General features: G+C 40.5%; 1 protein-coding gene across 1 annotated transcript in view; it reads right to left on the reverse strand.

Annotated features, from left to right (window-relative positions):
* Window positions 1-6,995: 6,995 nt before the first annotated feature.
* Window positions 6,996-24,728, reverse strand: part of ACSL6 (acyl-CoA synthetase long chain family member 6) — a 54,943-nt gene continuing 37,210 nt past the window's right edge. The window contains exons 13-20 of the mRNA XM_077824824.1: window positions 24,062-24,157; window positions 22,892-22,964; window positions 21,013-21,101; window positions 18,664-18,780; window positions 16,990-17,133; window positions 15,779-15,880; window positions 14,727-14,798; window positions 6,996-11,215 (exon numbers count right to left, since the gene is read on the reverse strand). Coding sequence (XP_077680950.1) covers window positions 11,075-11,215; window positions 14,727-14,798; window positions 15,779-15,880; window positions 16,990-17,133; window positions 18,664-18,780; window positions 21,013-21,101; window positions 22,892-22,964; window positions 24,062-24,157 — 834 coding nt within the window. The 3' untranslated portion in view covers window positions 6,996-11,074. The remainder of the gene's footprint in view (window positions 11,216-14,726; window positions 14,799-15,778; window positions 15,881-16,989; window positions 17,134-18,663; window positions 18,781-21,012; window positions 21,102-22,891; window positions 22,965-24,061; window positions 24,158-24,728) is intronic.

Below are 24,728 nucleotides of genomic sequence, written 5' to 3' on the forward strand. Positions count from 1 at the left end.
CTAAGAACTCCCTTAAATCCTACTCCCACCCAGCCCCCTAAGAACCTTCTCCCAAATCCAGCCTTCTAACAACTCCCCTTGCCTAGACCCAGCCCGCCCCTCACTCTTCCCAACAGCCCCACTTCCACCGTCAACCCACCTGCCTCCTATTGATTTTCAGTAGTGGTGAGTAATTCTGGTACTGCATTAATTAAGTACCTATTGTAGTGTGACTGGGCAAGAAAAACCACTATCGGCAAATAATGGATCGTAATATTTAGCGGGAGGTACTCTGCAATACTTTGGAAACGTGGTATTGTTTTTGTTGTTTAGGTTTTGGGCAGAAGGTGGCACTGTTAACCGTATGTGAGCTGTAGCTCAGAAAGCTTATGCTCAGATAAATTGGTTAGTCTCTAAAATGCCACAAGTCCTCCTTTTCTTTTTGCGGATACAGACTAACAGGGCTGCTACTCTGAAACCTGTGTGTTCAGTGTCTTTTGAGCACTTTAGTGCAGTTGCATATTTGGCAGTTGCGCTGTGCCAATAAACTGAATTTATTTACTATGATATTTTCAGAATCAACCAGTCCCTTCTTGGGATACAGACTGTAATCCCAAACCATAGATTGGATTCATATTTGCAATGAAAGGCTATTCCCTGTCCCAATCAGTTTGGACTTCCCCCTGCCAACCTGCCCCCATTCCCTCCTTTGCCCAGAGATGGGGGGGGGGGGAAGCTATGCTGTGTGACCTAAAGGTCTGTTATGCCCCCAAAAGATCATAATTGTTTTTTCTTGTCTTCAAGAACATAAACAATTCTACTTTGAAATGGTGCTTTCTGATCAGTCAGGATGCACTCTTTTGTGGTCATCGTTGCCTCAAATTCTCATTTGTTGAGTATAATTGGACAATAGTAATAAAAATGGAATTAAATGTGTGCAGCAGCAGTGGCTTGAGAGAGGGCCTGCCAGCCCCAATTCCCCACTCTGCCCCTTCCTAAATGGCCCAACCCAGAAAAGGTGGCCTTTGTATCCAATTCATCATGTGAAGCAACAATTCATTCATGTTAGACATCCATTCAGGTTAGAGTTTTGCACTGTTTGTGAATGACAACAGAATCCCATAGGACTTTTTACTGCCATTGTATTTTGATGTTCAGTATATTTACTTTTTAATGTAGTGATAGATGCATAGGTGTGTTTAATAGCTCTAACAATGGGGTGGTGTTATGTTTCTGTTTTCTGCATACTGCATCACTAAATATAAGGGGTTTGATTGTTAGGGGCTCACTTGTTACTTGAGTTTTAACAAATGAAGTTATAATAATACCTAGGTCTTAGAAAGCTGTTTTCATCAGCAGATCTCAAAGCACTTTACAGAGGAGGTCAGTATAATTATCCCTATTTTACAGATTAGGAAACTGAGGCACAGAAAGATGAAGTGACTTGCCCAAGGTCACCTAACAGGCCAGTAGCAGAGACAAGAATAGAAGCCAGTCCAGTGCTTTGTCTGCTGGGCCATACTTCCCCATAGAAGTGTGAAACTGGTGTATACTCTACTGGTTTGTTGTAAACCTGGTGCAATGGGGTAGATAAAGAGTACCCTAGTTGTCTTCTGAAATCTAGTGCCATGTTGTGCCTATGTTTAAAAGTCTTGCCAAATGTTGTGCCTGTATTTTAAAAAGGGCAAACGGGATGACACAGATAAATATAGGCTGATTATCCTGACTTCAATCCTGGACAAAATCTTGGAAAGATTAATAGGGGATGTAATCAGTAAAGAATGAAAGGATGGTAGCATAATTAATGCCAAACTTCTTGGCTATGTTCCTTAATTAAAATAAATGTAATGTAGACTGAAAGTTGGCTTTCTGTGAGTGTAAAACGCAACACTGAGGAATCTGTAGTTGATTCAGATGTGTAATTTAAGATGAGAGAGAACATATGGATTGGATGACACATTCTGGCAAATTCCTTGTTTTTTCATGGAGACCTGTATGTTCTTGGTTTGTTCATTGAAAACAAGGGATTATTGTTCTGACTCAGGAAAAATTGAACTAGCTTGTTTTTTTCTCTACAACAGGATCATTGACATCCGGCAGGGCTGGACCTAGACTTCACTGGACTGGCTTCATCTGTTTGGGGCCCTATGTAAAGTACATATGATAGGGTGTCACCTCAAATCTGCTTGTGAGTCCTCACCTCCCCACAACCACACATACACTTGTTTAAGAGGCTCCAAGGCCTCTTCTCCTGAGATAGACCTAGGGAGGGAAAGTTTCTATCTTAAGTTGTTCCTTCTGCTCCTTTCATCATTTTTCTTGCTCTCCTCTGAACTTCCTCCAGTCTGTCAGTATCTGTCAGGCAATTTGGAGAAATCAACACTACTTATCTAGATCAGTTGCACCAGAGCTGCTGAGGTGGTGACTAACTATACAGAGTATTGCTTTTAATTAGGCCACTGAAGAGTGTATTTACTGTAAGAGACCATAGCTGCACATCCTGCACTATGTGACTGAATGCACCGAATTATTTTAAAGGTGAATTGAAAGGCTCTTTGTTTGCCATGGTGTGAATGTAGGCCCTTGGTTTCTGCATCTCTTTTGGCTCACTAATAACAAAGTAGAGTTTGAGGTGTATGTGATGTCAGCTGCTGTAGCACAGCAAGCACAAAATTCTTGGGTCACACAGATGAAAGACACTAATTTTCAAATACTGTAATTTGCTTAAAAACATATTTAATTTAAATTAACACGTCCCTTTAATGTTTGGGGTTCTAGTTTTTTGTATCACATTTCAGTTCACCCTTACTGCTATACCCTGCCCAGTGCTCAAGGGCCGGCAATGCATGCAAGTGCGAGCCAGGACCACAGCGTGCTCTTGCCCAGAGGAGCAAGAAAGCGTGTACATCCCCTTAGCCTGCACTGAGGAATCCTGCCTTGTCCAGCAGGGAGGGATCCTTTCGAAGAGAACAATCTGGACAGCATCTCTGTTCCACTTCACTGTTCTTGGTTCATAAATTCATATGCATATAGGCTTAGTCTTATAATTTCACTGCTTGGAATTCTTATGAGACAGTTGAGTGCTACTTGAATCCAAGTTTTTATGGTACAGTACTTTTCTGATCAAAATGTGTTAGTCTAACAGAGCACTCCGATTATATTTAGCTAGATAAATTTCATTTTACTAACTTTTGTAACAATTTTTTTGAATTCTTTGAAGCTGTGATAATGAGAGTGTACCTGCACACAAAAATTGGAATGAGACTGAATAATTTGCAACTTTATTGTTTTAAGCACAAGTTCTGAAAAAATACTATGCATTCCCAATAGTTAATTCTATTAAACAAGCTTACACATTTGGTTATTTTTTTGTTTGTTTTAAAACAACAGTGAGCTGAAACCATTACAGAAAGGCTGCTGTATGGCCATCTTCAGAGAAATTTGAAACAACCAGTTCATTGAAGATTGCTAACATTGATCTCAGGTTCCAATATTCCTTTGCTCACTGTTTTTTTTCCTGTATGTTTACTGTAGGCACACATTCTGAATGACTGGTTTCTGATCATGTGGACAGAGTGTTGGAATAAGATTTTATAAAAGATTTTATTGTAAATCAATGCACAAGAATATTTTATGAGCAATTTTGAGAAATGTGACAGTTTAGTTCTTTACAAAAGTTTACACAGATGCCTTTTATATTTTTGATATACATGCTAATATACCCAAACTGAAAAATCTTTCACTACAGTTAAGATGCCTTTTTACACATATTTATAAGTAATAGATTTTAATCCCTTCACTTCAGTTGAAAATCGAATAAGCAACACTTAGGAAAATGTCTGATTTATTTGTGTGTTTGTTGCAGTTACGTTTTTTTAAATGCATAACAAAATGGTATATTAAAGTGCAGGGGTTAAAGAGGCTCTGATGTCTCATGGAAAACATTCTATTTAGGAACAGTTCCACTTAAGTACAATTTTCTGGTGTTCTACCCTCTCTGTTGAATGTTAAAGGCTTTTGCTTAAAGACAGGAATGAAATCCTGGCTTCACTGAAATTAGTGTTAAAACTCCCATTGATTTCAGTGGGGCCAGAATTTCATCTGAGAGCTTATTCCTTAAAAATTAATCTCCTCTTCTTAATTCTTCATTTTAAAATACAATGATCTGTGTGACATCATAATTATAGCAACTAATTGTGATTCACAGACATTCCCTTGGCCTAAATTACTGCGGGTGTAATACATAATTTCACTGGAGTCAGTGGAGTTGTGCCCATTTACGCCAGTAATAATTTTTTAATTAAGGAACATGGGCCTGATAGTGCTTTAGTACTTTCTCCAAAATGAATGCTGAGTGCCCTCAATTTCCAAACAGGAGCAAAGACAGCTTAACAGCTGACAATAGATACTCTACCTCTTGCAGAAATGGAACCCTAGGAAAAGAGGCACAGGAGAACTCCAAAAAGCAACAAAGATCCTGTTTTCATATATCTGTTCCCTTTTAACAACAGAACAAGAGAAATGCAGAATTTAAGTTTTCTGTGAGACATCACCACATCTTTAAGTGGTCTGTGTCATGCAAAAATAGTGTATTCTTTCTGAATTTACATTCATCTTATCGTAGTTTATTTACATATAGATCACAAGTTTGTGCTTTTCACACATGGAAAAGAAATTAACTCAATTTGTTTCATTCTAGAAGAATTATTAAAGAAAAACTACTTTGTTATATGCAGCAAAATCATACCCAAGGCAGTAATGACACTGGACCTTACTGTTGCTGAGATAGTAGCAATTGCACAATGTACTGTAAAAGCATACTTTAGCAGCAAAGGAATTACCACTTCTCTATAATGTACACTATAGAATCAAATATTTCACCCTGAACATTTATTTGCCCTTCAATACTGCATTACTTAATTACACATATTGCCCGTCCTGTAAGGTTAGGACTCAGTGCTGTGTGAGTTCTATCGTGTATCTTCTTTGTTTCTTTGCATCCGATGAAATGAGCTGAAGCTCACGAAAGCTTATGCTCAAATAAATTGGTTAGTCTCTAAGGTGCCACAAGTCCTCCTTTTCTTTTTGCGGATACAGACTAACACGGCTGCTACTCTGAAACCTTTGTTTCTTTGATGGTTTCTGGGGCAGGAGAGGTATGTTGGCTGTGCAATATACTGAGTGAAGAACATCAGATAGATATATATAACTATGCATTATTCTGTCAAGGGGATTGGGTTTGAAGGTTCACTATGTTTGAATCTGGTTTTCTCATATGAGCACAGGAGGCAACCTTTTTCAGTGGACATAGTATCAGGCCCAAGGAAACTCTTTCTTGACTATATAAAGGGGAAGAGCACATCGTATTATGAAGGAAAATGATTTGTAGAACTACCTCAACATACTAGTCTGCTCAAGGTAATGCCATCTTTGGGAGACCAGACGGACGGCACGCCACATAGGCCCTATTCTGATCTCACCCTGATTTCACACCAGTGTAACTCCATTGACTTCAGTGGAGTTACTACCTTTTCCTCTCTCTGGTTTGTATTAGAATCAGCCCCTATACCAGGGGTCGGCAACCTATGGCACGCGTGCCAAAGACAGCATGCGAGCCCATTTTTAATGGCACGCTGCTGCCTGCTGGGGTGCCAGCAGGCAGCAGGGTGCCATTAAAAATCCGGCCCTGCCCTGCCCGCTCTTCTCCGCTCCCTGCCCCCTCCCGCAGGGGCAGCAGGCAAGGCGCAGAAGCTTGGTCCTGCCGGCTCCCCTGCCTCTTCCTGCAGTGTGCTGGATCCCTGCCCTTCCTCCTCCTCTCCGTCCCTACCAGCCACTCAGCTGATGGCCCTTGCGAGGGAGGAGCGGAGTCAACCTGCTCGCTGCTCCTGGTGGAGGCAGAGAAGAAGCGGGGGCAGGGCCTTGGGGAAGCGGGGCATATCCCCTCCAGCCCCCTGCCGTGAGCACCCCAAGACCCCAGCCCACACCCCCAGCCCTCTGCCCTGACCCCCCCTCACACACACCCAGCCCTCTGCCCTGAGCCCCGCAGCCCTGCACACCCCAAGGCCCCTGCCCTGAGCCCTGTACCCCCCTCACACACATCCAGCCCTCTGCTTGACTCCTTCACCCCCCCCATGACCCCAGCCCTGACTCGGCACCCGCACACATACCCAGGCCCCCCACACCTCATGCCCTGACACCTGCACCCCCCTCACATGCCCCCAGCCCTCTGCCCTGACTCTTGCACCCCCCCACATACCCAGCCTTTCCACACCCCATGCACCCCCAACATCCCCACCCCTACCCTGAGCACCAAATGGGAGCTCTTGCACCTCCCCCCACACACATATTCCCACCTGCACCCCTCCCACCAAATGGGAGCTGCCCAGGTAAGCACTCCACACCCAAACCTCCTGCCCCAACCCTGAGCCCCCTCCCTCATTCTAGCTCCTGGCCAGACCCTACACCCCAACCCCCAGCCTGCTCCTTCACCCCAGCCCTGTGCTCAGTGCACTCCCACCCTCAGCTCAGTGCAGAGAGAGAGGAAGAGAATGGCCAGAACTAGGGAGAAGGTAAGTAGGGCCGGGACCTCAGACCAGCAGCGGGTTGAGCGGGTCCGGCAGCCGGGACCCCGGCTGGCAGGAGCCAGCGGACAGAACCCCTGAGCAGCAGTGGGCTGAGCCGCTCAGCCCACTGCCGGTCTGGGGTTCTGGCTGCCGGCCTGGGGTTCTGGCTGCCGGCCCCTTGCCAGCCAGGGTCCTGGCCGCAGGCCCCGCTCAACCCGCTGCCGGCCTAGGTGAACGGAAACCCAGACCAGCAGCGGGCTGAGCGGGTCGGCGGCGTAAGATCAACATTTTAATTTAATTTTTAAATGAAGCTTCTTAAACATTTTGAAAACCTTGTTTATTTTACAATACAACAATAGTTTAGTTATATAATATAGAGAGAGAGACCTTCTAAAAAACATTAAAATGTATTACTGGCATGTGAAACCTTAAATTAAAGTGAATAAATGAAGACTCAGCACACCACTTCTGAAAGGTTGCCGACCCCTGCCTTATACCTTCAAGTGATAAGATTAAAATACTTATTTTTAAGCCACCCAGAGTGGAAATGCTTTAGGAGAAGACCAGAACATACTATCATTTCTTTGATAGCACTTGAGTTTTGAAGGGGAATTCTCAAATAAGACAAAGATACATAACACACTGTGTAAATTATTACCCTGAGATACTATAAAGAGGTCGTAGGGGAACTCAAACCTAACGAACACTGGGATTTTCCTTGCAGTGGCTACAATAAATATTTTCACTTAAGGAAAAAACAAAGCATGCAAAAGGAAGACAGGTGTGCCAGATGTCTGAAGGAAAGCATATTAGTGCTTATGTTAAAGAACATATTTAGGCACATTCATCTGAGGTTTTTTATCCCTTCTAACGTTTCCGAGGTTAATGAGCTAAGAATGATCTGCAGAGGAAGTTCTAATTACACAAGATAAAATGACTGGAGGGTGGGGGTGGCTTTATTTCATGTACCAAGGGTTTCCCTCAAGATTTAAAAATTTACACACTTTCAGGATATGGCTGTAAAAAAATGTTCATTTGAGCCAATTCTTTCCAAATTTTACATCACCTTGGTGTGGTCATGTACATATTTTCTTCCTACTCCCACCCCCTCTAGTATTAAAGTTAACAAGCATGTAAGCCATAAGTAAATTCAAATAAGGATGCTCAATATTTATACAAAATTAGATATCAGTTGTCTGGACAGGTCAGGTGGACTGAATCACTTTAGAGGAAAAGGAAAGTAAATTAAATTCATGCTATAGAGAAAGGTCAGTGGAAAATAGCTTCTTTTTTACACATTTGTTTATTTAAGGAACTAGTTACTAGTTCCTAAAGTAGATCATATTTGCTTGAAGGAGAAAAAAGGTATCGCACCTGATGCTTTGCACTGTGGATAATCATTTATAATCGGTGTAACATGAGTGTAAAACACTACCGGATTACAATGGTTGTGTTTTACACCAATTTTGTACTGATAGAAATGACTATACAAGATGCAGGGCAATGAAGAATCAGGCCCATAGAATGCACATTTGATAAATCAGATAAACACGTGCTGTACAAGTGAGATTATGTAACAGATGCAGTCGCCTGTGTAGTTTTAGCTGTTTGCTCTGAAATCTCTTTAATAGAACAGACTCTGCATAAAACTAGCTCATTAGTTCAATTATTTCATTTCTTTTAAAGCATGCAATGGAATTTCGGAAGGAAGGTATATGACAATTTAGATTAATAATTTAATTTAGGCTTTTTAGTATGAAAAGTAATGATGGACTTGTCTCAGACAGAAAAATAAGTTCATATTTACTGCCCTAGCAAACCAGGTCATCTAGCAGCCCCATGCAAGTGTGTGGATTGGCGTAACTAATAGCAGTTATTAAAAAAAATAATTTAGGACCCTGTTCAGCTGGAAGAAGCCACCAAGGCCGTTGGCTTATGGAGTGTCCTCAGGTTCCTTGAATGGTGTAAGCCTGCAGCTTTTAACACCATGCAGTTTGAGCATGTAGTTCCAGAGTCTGCTCCTATTCCACTGGGGGGATATTGCCTTTCTAGTGGCTTCCCCTTTGCCACAGTGAAGGCTAAGGCTTTATCTAGACCAACGGCTTTATATGGTAATTGGGATCATGGAATTGTATTAGAGCTCTGCAAATGTCCAAAATATAGGGAAGGTCCTTCTTTGATAGATCTTGATTCAGTCAGTGACAAATTTTAAAGTGGTTGTAGCACAAAGATCAATCTTTCCCTAGCTGAAAGCTCAATTTCCAAGACTCATCAGAAAGAAAAAGAAAGAAACCTGTGCCCCCTCCCACTAGGGTTACCACTTTTGAAATGCAAAAAAATCCAGTGCCTTCCCCCCACTACCACCCACCAAGCCTGCTGCAACCCCAACCATAAGGTAACTCTGCAACCCTCCTCCCCTTCGAACAGCCACCTATAATATCTAGAGAGAAAACTGGGGTGACCATACGTCCCATTTTGGCCAGGACAGTCTCTTTTTTAAGCCCTGTCCTGACTTTTTTTTTTTTTTTTTTTTTGCGCAAAAGTGGGCATTTGTCCTGTTTGTTCTTGCCAACTTAATCAGTTGGCAAGAGCAATCAGGACAAACGCCCACTTTTGCAGAAAAGCGGGTTGCGATGTGGAGGACCATGCGGTGGAGGCGAGTAGAGATGCCAGCCACGTGCAAGGGGGAGGTAGAGTTGGGGAGGGGGAAGGGAAGCATTCCAGCATGCAGGGATCCGGGAGGGTTCCAGCAACCGGGCAACAACCTTGTGGAGGGGGCAGGGTTCAGGTGACCAGCAACAGCCTTGCATGGGGAGGGAAGGGGGGAGTGGCAGGGTTCCAGTGACCGGCATCGGCCTCGTGCCAGGAGGGGCGGCAGCTCGAGTAAGCGGCTGGGGGTGTCCCATTTTCCCCTTAGGAAATATGGTCACCCTAAAGATAACACATGTTACTATCACTCTCGCATGACTCAAGCTCTCTCTCACACACATGCATGCTGCGCTTGCCTGTTGGTGGGCAGACAGCTACTGTATTTTCAAACACTTTTGAGCGGTTATCGCTTAAATTGCAGAAGTGGGAACACCGCAGCATCTTTAACTGGACACCGACTTTTGACATTAGATATCCAAGTGTATTATGATAATAATGCAAATCCTTAGGCCCACATTAAAAAAACAACCTGGCAGACTAAAGTATTTTTCTGGTAAATCCATAAAAAAACTGGCCAGGCTGGTCAAATACCAGCCAGGTGGTAACCTTACCTCCCACCATGCCATCTCACCATGGTGGTGGGAAGGAAAACAATCAAGGAAGCTTCCCCCTCAGCAACATGGGTACTCAGGAGTAACACTCCAGCAACACAAGGGAGGCCCTTTACCATTGCGCTACAGCAATGGGGATATGATGCCGTTATTTCTAGCAAGTAAATTTGTTTTACTGAACACTGTTCACAATTATGGTTCATACACTGAGCCAGAGCTCCATTCCTCTGCCTGCAGCTGTGCCAGGGAGTTAATCCGGCTGGACTGCATAGCACTAGCACCATGTGAAGCAATAAATTAAGAATCAGGAGTGTATAGGATGGTGAGGGCTCATTTACACTAGTTCTGCTCCTCTTGTGAAGCTTTTTATTTTGTAGCTCCCACAGAAAGCTGACCCTTATGAGTAGATCAGTCTGCCACAGAGCCACCAATGCGTCCACATTCTTCCCAGCTTGTGCGTTTGTGAGCCCATGGGCATACTGTGCTGAGTCAGCATCTCAAGGAAGATCTATCTGCCATGCTATAAACTGAGTTCAGATGCATTGAAAAAAAGGAATACAGGGAATTGTATAACTTCCTAAAATATTTTTGCAATTACGAAGTGGTATTAATCTGGCTTTTTCCATTACGCCTAATATGCTGATGAGCATATTGCATACAAATGAAATCAGGAAATTTATTCCTTGTTCTCTGTTAGTCAGGTCTTTGATGATTACACAAAGTCAATGGAATTTATGTCTTGCAGAGTATAAAAGCTGTCACTTAAAAAAAACAAAACAAAACGACCAAAGATCTAACTTGAAGTTCTAGGTTAGGGAAAACAGATTTAGTTATGATTTTAATTATCAGCCTTTGAATGTTTGAGGTAGACCACATTATTGAATTATCCAGGATTTTAGTCATAATCTATAATGTTTTATACAATCATATCAACAGATATATCACATACCTTTTTTCCTGATGTGTAATCAATACTGTTTGGGGGCATTAATAATAATGTAACCTTCCATGATATACTTTAAGATGTGCTGGAATTTATGTATCTTTATATGGCTATGTAGCGTAGTTTTCAGTAGTCTCCTATAGCGTACTACAGCTGATGAAAAAGGAAATTTACTGTTATATCAGTGATGAGGCCTTGGAACAACAAAAGGTTCAGACATAAGGGCAGATGCTTGTTCATTTCAACTGTGTCATTCTGGCTCTGTACTTTTAAGTATGTACTTTAATATTGCTACAAAGTACATTATTCAGAAGAATTTTCCTGCCGCTTCACATGGAGACACTTGAATAAAGCTCTTCTATTTGTTTTTTGAAGTAATCTCTTAGCTCTCGTCTCCTAGCCTTTAGCGTTGGTGTCAGCAAGCCATTTTGTACTGAGAATAGATCAGAGTGGATGTAAATGGCTTTGACCTGAAATAGAAAATAAATATATTTATGGCAAGACTAAACTAACATCATCCACTATTAATAATTAGTACTAATCAAAACTCCTGAAATCATAACGATCCTGCTTAGGTTATCAGCAAAAATGACTTTGCTGGGTCCATCCTCAATCCTACTAGTTGTCTGTCCACATCACAAAGCATCCACACACTCTTCTTGTTTAACAGAATTCTCAGGACGGATATAATATTTGTGTTGCAGGTTGGAATTAAGAAGCACTAACAGAGTGGCATGATGAAGTGTGAACACCACCTGTCCATACTATGGCTATATCTCACCACTTCTCAATCAGTCCTACATACTTTTATTAGCATCATCTTCTCCCTGCACCGTAAACCTTTGTCCACATGCTCCCCGCAAAATATTGCCCCCGTCCCTAAAATAAATATGCATTCAGTCTGCTGTGCTCTTGTTCCACTGCGTGGTATGCAAAGGAGCGTATCCCCAAAAAACTCAGAGTGGCTCAAGCAGAGGGGAAATGTGGCTATATGTGATGTTGCCCATCCACAATATTTCCACATAGCTGAAGAGTCACAGAAGACAGGAGGGTGTCACAGAGTCAGGAGAAGGAGAAATCATACTAAGGGGCATGATCTTTCTGAAGCATGGATTTAAATCTGCCCAAAGACACTAAACAGCACTGACTCAGCCTTGCAAAGCTGTCATGAAGCTTTACTAGCCAGCATAAAAGTCTTCTGATCCAAAGTTAACATGATAATGATCATGCAAAAAAAGAATGGTGTTTTAGTGACCAGTTACAGTGATAAAAATTACTCATCCCAGGCAAAGAGAATTTTACAAGGCTGCCCTTACTAATCCATGGCGTCTGAGCACAGCAGGAAGCTTGGTGGCACAAATGGGGGTGGGTTGTGTTTCCACTATATTTATGGTGGTGCTGGTGGTGGGAGACAGTAGAAAACTATTCTGTATGGCTGGCCACAATCTACATCGTTCAGACAGGACTCCTTAGCCATCTTCTCCTTTTTTTGTCCGTCACCAATCCTCTTCACATTTGGACAGACTAGGAGTTGTAGGAAATGTGGTTTAAGAATAACCTTTTTATTCCATTAAATTCTGTGGCTCTCTTTTCCTTGTGTGCATTTTATTCCAGGGGCAAAATGTAGGGACCACAAATAATTTCTTTATATACTGTGGCCAAGTGACTTTTAAAAGGGACTAATGATTTTGAGTTCTGTAATTTTTGGGTGCTTAACTTGAGACGCACTAAGGGGGCATGATTTTGGAACACCCATCCTCTAAACTGTCTCCGAGTTGAGCACTCAAAAACTGCAGCACCTTTTGAAAGTCGTGACTTATATGTAGTTATATACAAAATCTTTACATAAAAGAACAACATAGTGGTACAGCAATTATTTTTAAAGTTCTTAAAATGGTAAACTTTGTGCATTAATGTTATAGCTAGTTAAAAGATTATGAAAGAGTCTGATTAAAATTACATGACCCCTCAAACTAACACTGTCCTGCCTAAATTCAAGAAAAGAGTTAGAGGAAAATTGGACTGGGTGGCAAAGGGTTCTGCAGTACAGCATAAGATATAGTCCCACACCAAAGGGAAGAGTTTCTGGTAAATTCACATACCACTTGTGACTGTCTTCTTTTAATAAAAAAAAAAAAAAAATCCCTATGACAGACATCCAGAATATATTGGGCTGGATCTACTAAAAATCTCCAAAGGATTTTTATATATCAGAAATTCAGGTCTTTTCTGCTCAGAAGTGCTTTTCTGCTCAGAAGGCTTACTGGAGAACTAGTGAAATGGTGACATCACAAGAATCAAGGTAGTGAAAGTGGAGCAATTGTGAGGGGAATGGATTTTTAATTAGACTTGTTTAAAAACTCTTGGGTTTGCTTGTTTTAGTTAATGCCTATTTAAGCGGTCATTAGACCAGAGAGTGAGAATGACTCTATAGTCTAGTGGTTCGGGCACTCACCTGGGAGGTGTGAGACCGAAGGTCATGTCTAATTATTTATACTCAGTGGAATAGCTTAAATAGGAGAGTCTGAGAAAGACCTGCCCCAGAACATCCCACTGCCCAATGACTGGAGTAATCTCCGAGACCCAAATTTAAATCCCTTCTCCACACTAGGCAGAGGGGTCAAATAGTGAATAGTTTTGGGTTGATTGAAACTACATTTTTTGGCAAATAAACTACTTGTCTGAAAAATTTCACACAACTCCATCTATGGGAAAGGTGGACCTGTGCAGTGGGACATCTCTGTATGGTCCATACTGGTGAGATAATCTGGCCCAATGTTAGGTCATAACAATCACATACTGCTCTACACATGAGGCTCTACACAATAGACCCTTGTTTTCGAACTGCAATACATTCAGGTACTGTATTTCCATTTCATATGGTTTCTTTCTATATTTTTTAGCATTGCAGCAGAGTTCATCTCATAACCTCACAGTTTATTTAATGCATGTCAGTAGAACTGTTGTGTTAAGGGTATTCATAGTGTGAAGATTAGGGCAGGAACAACCCAGGTAATTACTAGACAGCCAATTTCATGTATTATGATCCATGCTCCATGTGGAATTTCTTTTATCAGTTATGGAACTGTCAGAAAAATGGAGACAAAGAGATTTAAGGTTTCAGGACCTTCTGCAAACTCTTTAACACAGTGGATTTTCACTGGACTTCTCAAGCAAAAACAGACAAATAAATGAAGCGTACTAGTGATATTTAAATAATGTCTTAGATATTCACTTTTATATTAATATTTTAATAACAGATATGCAATAAAACATTAACTTTTAAAGAAACATTTGATGTTAGCCTTTTTATGTGTTTTGATCTATATTATTGCTACCATGAAATACTGCATCAGTTTCAGAATTTTCCTGTTTGAACGTTTGTAAGTCTGTTGCACAAAATATTTAGGCAAGCCTTAGAAAAGGATTAGTGCATGCACTGAAAATAAACAGAGCAGCTGTATTTTCTAGGTCAGTTACATGAATGGTACTGTAAACCTGATCCTACTTTGCAACATTGCTTTCAATGGGAGTAGGATCAGGCTCCTAAAAATACTGTTCTTGAACTCTGGTGATTATATCAGGGATTATATAGGGCCTGCTCTTGTATTCCCTATGCACCCATAACTCCCACTGAATCTACTCTGACTCCTGCTGTGTGCAGAAAACAGGATCAGGGACTATAGTCCTTATTTAATCAAAAATGACAAAAATAATTTGTCAGTGGCATAGTGGTGCTTTCACAAAATTCCTGCATAGAACCATCAAAATAATAATGAGGCTTTTATTACTGTGGACCTTTGTGGCAATATTCATGCATTCTTAGGGGCTAAAGAGTTTAAGAAATACACAAATGCAAGCTATAATTACTTACAGACACAACATAATCTGACACTTAGGCTTTATATGATGCATACTAACAACTGCCTATTCATCATAAAGGGTCGAGTTTTCTGACCATAGGGAATAATGTTATCATACCTGCTCAAAAGAATGAAGTCCACCCTCCTTCCCTAGCCGCACCATATCTTCCATTATTGCTTGTGTCAGCTCCTGGGTTAGAACACATAGTTTTCCATTACCCTTCAAGAGACATCTTTACATCCAATGATATTATTCAGCAGGAAAATAAAGTTTACTGATCAAAGCACAAATACACTGTTGATTCTGGCAGTTCATACATTAATTAGCAAATGTTGCTTTAAAAGAAATTCCTTTATAAATAGAAAACGTATGAATGCTTTATAAATAAATAATGTGATAATATTTTTATACAGCAGAAAATGTAAGGCTAACGTTTTCAAACTTTGGTTGAGGATAGACATTTAAAGCCTTAATCCTTCAAACTCTTAAGTGCCCGAATAGTCCCATTGACTTCAGTGGTATTCATGTGCTTTTAAAGTTAAGTGTGTGTGTAAATGGATTGTGGCTTAAATCATCTATGTTTCATGACTCTAGTTGGTGCTCAATACTTCTTAAAAACCATTCTGCTTATTAAGGTGCCTAAATATGAATATAAGTGCCTCACTTTAGCCACCAACGTAGAATATTTTCACTTAAAAACTTTGCATCTTGCCATTATTTATAACAACTACTTTGAATTTTTTAGCTGAGTTAAACATTAATAGGAAAGAAGTGTTACCTTTCATACGAGTCTAAAAAGAGATTGCATAAAAAAGAACCGTATGATATGTATTCACAGAAACATTCAGAAGAATGGTCATAATGACACAGACAAATGATCCATCTAGTTCAGTATTCTGTCTATGACAGCAGGTGATGCTCAGTGCTTGAGGGGAAAAAAGTGGAATATGCAGGTGTAAGATCACTGAAGACCTTGTCTTCTTACATATTTGGAAAGTTCCATTAGTAGTGCTACTAAATAAGAACGATGTTAAGGAGCTTAAGGGCTTGGTTTGCCTATTCTCTTTTATGTGAGCATACCTTTATTTCAGTGCTATCATTTCCTAGTGCTGCATCTTACAGATCACTGTTAATTAAACGCACACACATATGTATTTTTAAGGACACACCGTATTTTTACAGAGCTCTGCATATGTTCCCTCAAACCCTCTTTTCTTTGCCCAGCCTGGCATGACTTCAGAATCAGGTACAACAATTCCCACCAAGAAGGCCTGCATCAGAAAAAAAAAAAATGTATCAGCTGAGGAAAGAACCATATTTAAAATATAATATTCCAGGACATAAATAATCTTAGTTTGCCGGGTTTAATCATTTCAATGCAGCACTGTATTTGGCTAAATTTCATGATGAAGTATTTATGATGAACATTTCTTCTCCTCAGATAAAAGAGCCCTAAAGTGACAGTTAATATATTTGCCAGAAAAAATATAATACATTGTTAGCTTCAGTGCAGAGTAGAATTCAAATTGCAGAATCTGAGCCAAAGTTACTTTGCTTTTACGCTGGTGTAAGTGAGAGCAGAACTTGGTCCATTTTGTTTATTACTATTCTATTCATGGATCTCTGACCATCCGGGGAAATCATATTGATGTCAAAGAGAAATATGTATTTGGCTCAAGGGCATGATCGGTGGGTAAAGGTTAGTTGTTACAGTGTCTGAAATTGTACCTGTTGGTATGTAAAAACACCAGCCGTTGCATATGTAAACTGGATGCTTACGCACGCAGCTATCTCCAATGTGTGCACAAAAGCAAGTTTTTCCACGCACAAAGCTTTAGCGAGCAGAATTTTGTGGGCAGAATTTCAGAAGCCCCTTTTGAAAACATGCCCCTAACTATTCTGTTTTAATACAGAGAATAGTTCTGCCCACCTGTGTAAGCACTTGGCAGACAGATCTCTCACATGCAGGTACTACGCAGGACTTAAGTGATGAAGGGTCCTGCACTTGTGAATTAAAGTGCAGCTCTAGCATGTGCTCTGCTGTCCTCTATTTCTAAAAGTTGATGCCAGTAGGCTCAGCACCCCAGCAGCCTGACCTTTGTCAAGTTATTTGTAGGCCTCATGGCACAGGAGAGTTTTAAGGAGGGATTTGAAGGAGGAAAATGAGGTAGCTTTAGAGGCTAGATTGTCGCCCATTCCCCAAGCTGTGTATAGTCATTCGAGTGGTTGGGGGCCTAACTAGCTTTGAGCCCATTCCAGAGTTGGGGAGGAGGATGGTGAAGGATAGAAAGGTCACCTTTACTGACCCCTTGGTGCCAGGTGCAGAACCTGTCAAGCAGAGGGTCTGGCTCTAAAATTATTTTGAAGTGTTACATTTTACCTGTAAACTGTCTCCATGCACATATATCTGGGCAATAGGCTCACTGCGGATGTAGATATTCTCAATCTTTTCAGGTGCAATATATTCTCCCTGAGCAAGTTTAAATATATGCTTTTTCCGATCAATAATTTTAAGTGTCCCATTCTGTTGAGAAAGAGAGATAATGGTTACCAAAATGGTTATTTGAATATACAGGCCCAGTAAACAATGTATTTTTTGCACTTGACTCTACATTTCATTAAAAAGCTAACAATAAAACTGGGAGGAGGTGCACAATCCCCTGTCTACCAGCAAGACTGGACCATCCAGGCAGAGCAAAGATCAGAGCAAGAGTGTCTGAACTCAGGAAACTGGCCCTACTATGGGTTTATTGGTGGTGCACTGCCCAGCAGAAAAGGTTGAATTTAATCAGTCTTCCAGCCCTCACTTGGAAAAGAGATTTTCAGGATCAGGAGGACATTTTTGATAAATATAGTCTCTTAAACACAGGTTGTATTTTCAGCCCATCAGCCATGACGGAGTCTTTTTAAGGGTACGTCCAAACTTCCATTATAAACTCAACCGTCATCACACAGGGAAGGAAAGTGCTATTCTGGTAGTCAGAACTGTTTAAAAATACCAAAAAATACTTCATGACCACATTTGTCATTTTGTCCCAGGCCATCATGCTGCCTAGAAATTTTGCTTTTTGTGACATTTCTGCCAAATGCCCATTTATACATTGAAACCAGCAAGTTTTTGATATACATTGTCTTTCTTCTGAAAGACAGAAGAAAATAAGAAATTTCATTGGGGCGGAGAAAAGAAAGTCTTTTCTCCCCTCACTTTTCAGTCTGAAAAAGTGCTCTGTGCGCCTGCATTTATATGCAGGGTCCAGAATAATGGTGTTTAAAGAACTCAAAAGATAATGAAAATGCTTTGGTATTCAGAAGTTTCCCAGTTTTGTTTTGAGTTTGTCCTCCCACCTCTTGTTCTGGATAGGATACTTTTTTCACCTGATAATTTTTAAAAATTATTCTTTAGTGCAGATGTTGCTGTTTAGACAGAGTCTTTATCAAATACTATTAGAATTTAAATATGAAAAAAAATCGCAGAAAGCAGTAACTTTATTTTCAAAAGTGCTGAGAACCTGCCGTTCTCATGGACTTGAACGGCATTTGAGAGCATTCAGTACTTCTAAAAAAAAAAAAAAAAATCAAGCTGTTTGGTCTTTAAACAAGTGAGTTGATTTCAGAATGCCACTGTAGAGGTGGCTCGATTTCAGAAGCAGTTGAACTGACCTCTGTCAAGCAGAGGGTAGATTGTCATCTCTACCAAAGTGTCATCTCTTCCAAAGATTAATTAAAGATGGAGTGATTGGCTTTGGATATTAAAATAGCCTCTGGGGAGAGGCAAATCTGCTTGATACCTTACATGAACTAATGAGATATCACAGAAACTTTTCTTTATGCTTTGCTTAAAACCTGGAATGCTGAGGCCTGAAGCAGACCTGTAACTGGGTCCCAGGTGCATGGACTTGACTCTGAGGACGCACCAACTCCTGGTGATTGACATAGGGTTATTCCACAAAAAACTGTCAGACAAAGATTTGCTTGAAAATACAAGAGTACTACCTTAGAATTTACATAGGAATATACAATTCACAAAAGAACTGAGAATCTGATCAGTACATACAGGTAACCATTTCCCAATGTCTCCAGTATGAAGCCAGCCTTCTTTATCCAGCGCTTCAGCTGTCTTCTCGTCATCTTTTAGATAACCTTTGAAAACATTGGGTCCTTTCACACATATCTGCAAAAGAGACCTGGTTGCTGACAAAGTCTCGCGCTTTTGTATGGAGTTGTGTGGATTCTTTCCCATATGAGTGCTCCAACAAAATAAAATATTTCAAATTATGCTACCACCCACCCTATTTTTTAAACTAATGTAGGTGTAAAGCAGGAAAACAAGACTGTGCAGAACTGCAGTCTATTTGTGTACGAAATTTTCTGGACTTTTCTTGTTTGTTTTTCTCAGCCCCAAAATTGTCTTTTGACAATATTTCATGAGAACAGAAAAACTGACTACAAATGCATGTGATATCACAACCTTCCTCATATTTTTTACAAAGACAACAATTTTGCTGAAAAATGTGATCATTGTTACTAAAAATGAACTAGCTTTAGTGCTAAAAGAAAAGGAGTACTTGTGGCACCTTAGAGACTAACCAATTTATTTGAGCATGAGCTTTCGCTGTAGCTCACGAAAGCTCATGCTCAGATAAATTGGTTAGTCTCTAAGGTGCCACAAGTACTCCTTTTCTTTTTGCGAATACAGACTAACACGGCTGTTACTCTGAAACCTAGCTTTAGTGCTGATATTTTGCACTAAAAATTGGTCCATATTTTGCATTTACAGTGAAATAGGAAAACACTTAGATTTTGAACATTTTGAATGTTGTTGTGAACATTTTGCTCACCTCTAGTTAAAACCTAAATGCACTAGCAAGAATAAAGTGTCAAAGCTTTCAGGGTAAGCTGTGAACATAATTAGGGAGTATAGAGTACTCTGTGGTGAATCATATCACTGCACGCTGTACATCCAGATGCTGGATGAAATCTTGGCCCCACTGAAGTCAATGGGAGTATTACCATTCGCTTCAGAGGGGATGGGATTTCACCCACCAAGTTTGTGAGCTAAACTGTACATATGGGGCATTGGGAACAGAACTTAGGACTTGTCCTAAAATATGAACCCTTTACCTCTGGAACCTAAGGAGTCCTCATTAGCTGAAGAGTTTTCATGAGCTTTAAAAGTATTAACGGGTTTATTCTTTGTGAGACTCCAGCTGCTAATTTAGGCCTCAGTCCTGCGTTGGGATCCACTAGGACAACTGTATATGACTGCAAAGAGTCCTGCTACAAATCAGTGGGACTCTGCAAGGGTGCAAGGATCCATGCTACCAGATCCCCATTCTATGGTAGTAAGCACTCACCAGTAAATTGCAGTGTGCTGGGATTTTGTTGCTGAAGGAAAACTAGAAATGCAGAACTCTGGGATAATACGAAATTACACTATTTCTCTTTAACGTAGCCTGCGTGATATTATAGGTTATGAAATGGGCTGACAACCATTGACATTAAAGGGAAAATTTAAATATAATCCTCAGCTTTGATTTTATTCTGTGAATCAATGGCCTTTCATTGAATTTGAAAATATAAATGAAAAAAGAAAAATAGTTATGTTAAAAAGTAAATAAATTAGTTCCAGTGCAGTATAAAAATAACTAAGCTTGATCCCACAAAGTCCTGCGTGCCTATTGCAAGCTGCTGAAAGCCCTCAGTGGGACAGGATAGCAGTCAGTATCTACCAGGACCAGAACCTAGGCCTTGATTCAACAAGCCATCCCTATTCTGCAAACTACATAAGCATATGCTTAACTTTAATGGGACTTAAACACATACTTGAAGTGAAGCATGAGGTTAAATGCTTTGCTGAATTGGGACCTTAAACATGTAGAGCCAAGTCTTACAATCCTAATGTTGTTCTTACTCAGAGGAAAGTCCTATTGACTTCATTGTTTATTTCAATAAAAGTTTTCACTGTACTAGGGATGCATGAGGACTGGATGAGTTGATCCTTATACACCGAGGCCCTAATCTTGTGAAGGGCTCCACTTAGGTGAACCCTTATGCCTCTATGGGATCCCATTGGAGTCAATGGGATTCTGTGTGAGTGTAAGGGTCTGCCTGTGTGAAACCCTCAGCCCCTTCAAAAATAATTAGCTGTAGCACTTGCTGGAGGTTCTGTAATACCCTTGTATTTGTAATTAACATTATGATGCTCTACTGCTGCCTGACCTGTTCATCTGTTCTGCTTTTTTCCTTTCATTTCTCAACTGGAGTATAGAACACATCTATGACAAGGGGCACTTAAAAAGGATTCTCAGATACAAGTAGTAACAAATGGCTCACAGATTTTTTATGACAGCCTGCCTCAAAGAATTAACTACCGAGGAGCTGTATATAATATTTGAGATGATACCTCTCCTTCTCCTTTCAAAGCAAAATAATTCATCTCTTCCACATCCATCAGTTTGATTAAATTGCAGGGCAGAGGAGCTCCTACGTGACCTGCAAATTAAAGTTATTTGTCATTTCTTTCTAAAAATGGCACTCATTAGATTATTATTAGCACATCACCCATTTCTAGCTGAACTTCCTGAAGTTCAGTGTTCTTGAAGCATATGTGTCTGTGTGCAGAATCCTTTAACCTGTCTGGATAGGATTCCTATTTTTCAGTGTAACAATACAGGACCCTTTTGCCTTACCATCTTCCTCTGACCAACAGGAAATTAAATCAACCCCTCTTTTAAAGACTTAACTCAGAGTAACTTGTTAATAACAGAGCCCAAAGTTCTGTTTTGTGCATCATCTAGAAAAGTCAAAGGCTTTGAGTTACAATGGCTTTAAATTCAACCTTTTTCCAATTTCTCCAAAGTAAACTATAACGGCTTAAGCTACTCTAAATTATGCTAGCTGTCAATGACCAAAATGGAATGTTCTGGTAGACAAAGATCATAGGAGCACAAAGGTGTTCTGGCCCACCCCAAGGAATGGTCACTCTGAAGGGCAAGGTACACTGGTTCTCTGCCACCCAGGGTTTTGTCCACAATAGGGGACTCCTTCACAGATCTGCCCAGGTTTAAGTCTGCTTAGGACCAGCAGATTTAACAAAGTGAGGATCCAGTCCTTAATATATATTTGTGAATGTGTGTTCAGTAATTATGTGCTGGGTAGGGCACCAAAATGAAGACAGTGTGAGACAAACATAGTGAAAGTATAACTGGAAAAATTTATTATGTCAGTACATCTCATAACAGGTAATTGGCCTTTTCTGCTGTGTAGAAAACAAGCTGATATACAGCAATCTGTACTGGAAATCATATTGTGTGCTCTACTCCAATCACAGAAAATTAGTGTTGAAAAGGGAGGTTTTTAGATTATTAATGGGACTAATAAACTATGTCCAATTGTTGTGCAGGTATTCATTTGAATGAATTTGATCATACCTGTTCCAAAGCCATTCTATAAATATTAATAATTAATACTGCAGTACTCTTATTATTTAAGATTTGCTGAACACTGACTACATGCTGGGTGCTGATTGAAGTTTTCATCTGATTATCTTAACCATCATAAGATCCCAAAGGTTTGAAAGTGTAATAGCCTAGAATCCTTAAACCAGACTAACCGTAAACCTCTAAGCATCCTCTTTTCTCCCCCCATTATCTGGCATTGGATCTGTGCTCAAAGCCTGATTTTGGTGACAAGTGAATATGAATTTGTTAGCCTAATCTTTGTTCCAGTATTACATCTAACAAACACAATTCAATAGCACTAGTAGTCTCTGCCCAAGGCAGGCCCGAAGTGGAAAGGACAGGGGATTTTTGCAGATCAAGACCAAGGCATAGTTCTAGATCTCTCTAGCAAAACTTGCAGAGCATCTGATCAAATTCTACCTTTCTTTGGCTAGTGCTATTAATACCTCACTTTCATAAATACTGAATTCACCCAAATTACTCGGCACAATGATCAAGTGTTGAATAGTATCCTATAGGTATTACAGCCCCCTAAAAGTGTTCCAAATACACTAACACAGAGGTTCTCAAACTGGTGGTCAGGACCTCTCAGAGGGTTGCAAGGTTATTATATGGGGGGTCACAAGTTGTCAGCCCCCACCCCAAACCCCGCTTTGCCTCCAGCATTTATAATGGTGTTAAATATATAAAAAAGTGTTTTTAATTTATAAGAGGGGGGTCACACTCAGAGGCTTGCTATGTGTAAGGGGTCATCTGTACAAAAGTCTGAGAACCCCTGCACTAACAATTCTGTCCTTTCTTTGGAGAGACTGTCATTTTTACCTGAAGTCCAGTCACCTGGAGTGGTAAAGGTACATCCTGCTGTGCACTCTGTTTGACCGTAACCTTCATAAATCTGACAAAGAGATATATAGCTTTGAGTCTGTTGACAGATTAATACTTACATATGATTTGAACATTGTTCAGTTTCCTTCTTGTTGCACAATGCTGTGAATGTGACCACAATGCAGTATGTTGATTAGAGAGACAAGCTGGGTGAGGTAATATTTAGATATTACCTCCTCTCCCACCTGTCACTCTAATATCCTGGGAGCGACGTGGCTACAACTACACTATATACAGTGTACTGACTGACAAGGAAAGTTTCTCTGGTCTTCATTGTATGGGAAACATTGTTAGGAATTATTCTGAATGAACATCACTGTAAGAATCTGAAAATAGTGGGAAGAGAGGACAGTTGTACTGATAGCAGTTGCTTGAATAAAGTAGTATGTACCTCTGTGAGAGAAACCAGATTCTTTGCACTAATATGAAATACAGTTTTGAAGACTGTCTTTTTGGAAACTTTTTTCTGGCAAGCTTCAGGCATCTGAGAAGGGTAGGGCTTGTTTGCCACTTCCTTCTAAAGGCCACTTGCTTTGCTAACCACCCGAGCAGAATTCTAGTACCATGCAAGCTATGTGTTCTCAGACTCCTTGGATTCTGCAGTAAGTGGTTTGGCCCATACCTTCTTCCCAGGACACTAGACAGGTCCCTTCAGTATGTGTCTGGTTTTCAGTGCCCTAGGAAATAGGCATCTCCAAAGTATTATGCTAGTTCTTAATCAGTGTGACTTTTGAAAATTGACAAGTTCCACCATCTTATTGCCGCTGATCTTTCCCACCCCCCCTAGATATGGATGCAAACCTTAGATCCAAATATTCCTGAATTTGCTTCCAGATCCGAACTTTGTCATTGGCTGTCTCTCGCTATAAAGAACTGAAAGTCCTGGATCCAAACTCCTCTCAACTTTGGGAGAGTTTGGAGCCGTGTCTGACCTATGTGGTTGGAGCCCATTCTTACTATTTATATCTTTGACCATCAGAAAAATACAATTTCTATTGTGGTTTGTGTTGGTAAATGTTATTTTAAATATACGTTTCCCTTGATTTCTTAACAACTTGAAGAGCTAGTACAACAGTGCGTCTGAATAACTGTATAGGTGAAGTGTACCTGACATCCAAGTGCTGCCCGAAGGAACCCCAGAACAGTTGGAGAAGCAGGGGCAGCTCCTGTTATAATCATCCTAACACACCCACCAAGGCTTGCCTGTTAGATAATAAGAGAAAATAAAACTCTTAGCCTCCCATATGAGCATACACCTTCAGTCAAATATTGAAAGAAAAAGCACTAACTGCATATAACTGAAGTACCCCAAAAGAAACAACCCTTCTGACACGGAATATTATAATCACCACCATAGTGCCTAGGAGCCACATCATGGACCAGGAACCCATTGTACTAAACATTGTACAAACAGAACAAAAAGTCCACGTGCTTTGGCTCGTTGCTGTTCATATAAAGAATGGGGATTCCATAGTTTTCCTCAAGATTATTACAGTCTTAGATTCCAGTCCTGCAATTGACTCTGCAAGGGCAGACCTTTCTGCCCAAATAGAGCCCCTTCGAAGTCAACACTGCCTGGCACAGATGCAAGGGTGTGCCTGCATAGAATCATAGAAATGTAGGGCTGCAAGGGACCTCAAGAAGTCATCTAGTCCATCCTTCTGTGCTGAGGCAGGCATGAATCCATCTGGCTCTATATGACTTCATGGTTAGGACCAAAATAAAAAACAAAACACCACCCTAATGTACTGCCTCCATTCTTTTCTTGCTCATT

This window comes from Eretmochelys imbricata, chromosome 8, assembly GCF_965152235.1.
Source record: "Eretmochelys imbricata isolate rEreImb1 chromosome 8, rEreImb1.hap1, whole genome shotgun sequence".
NCBI classification, from domain to species: Eukaryota; Metazoa; Chordata; order Testudines; family Cheloniidae; genus Eretmochelys; species Eretmochelys imbricata.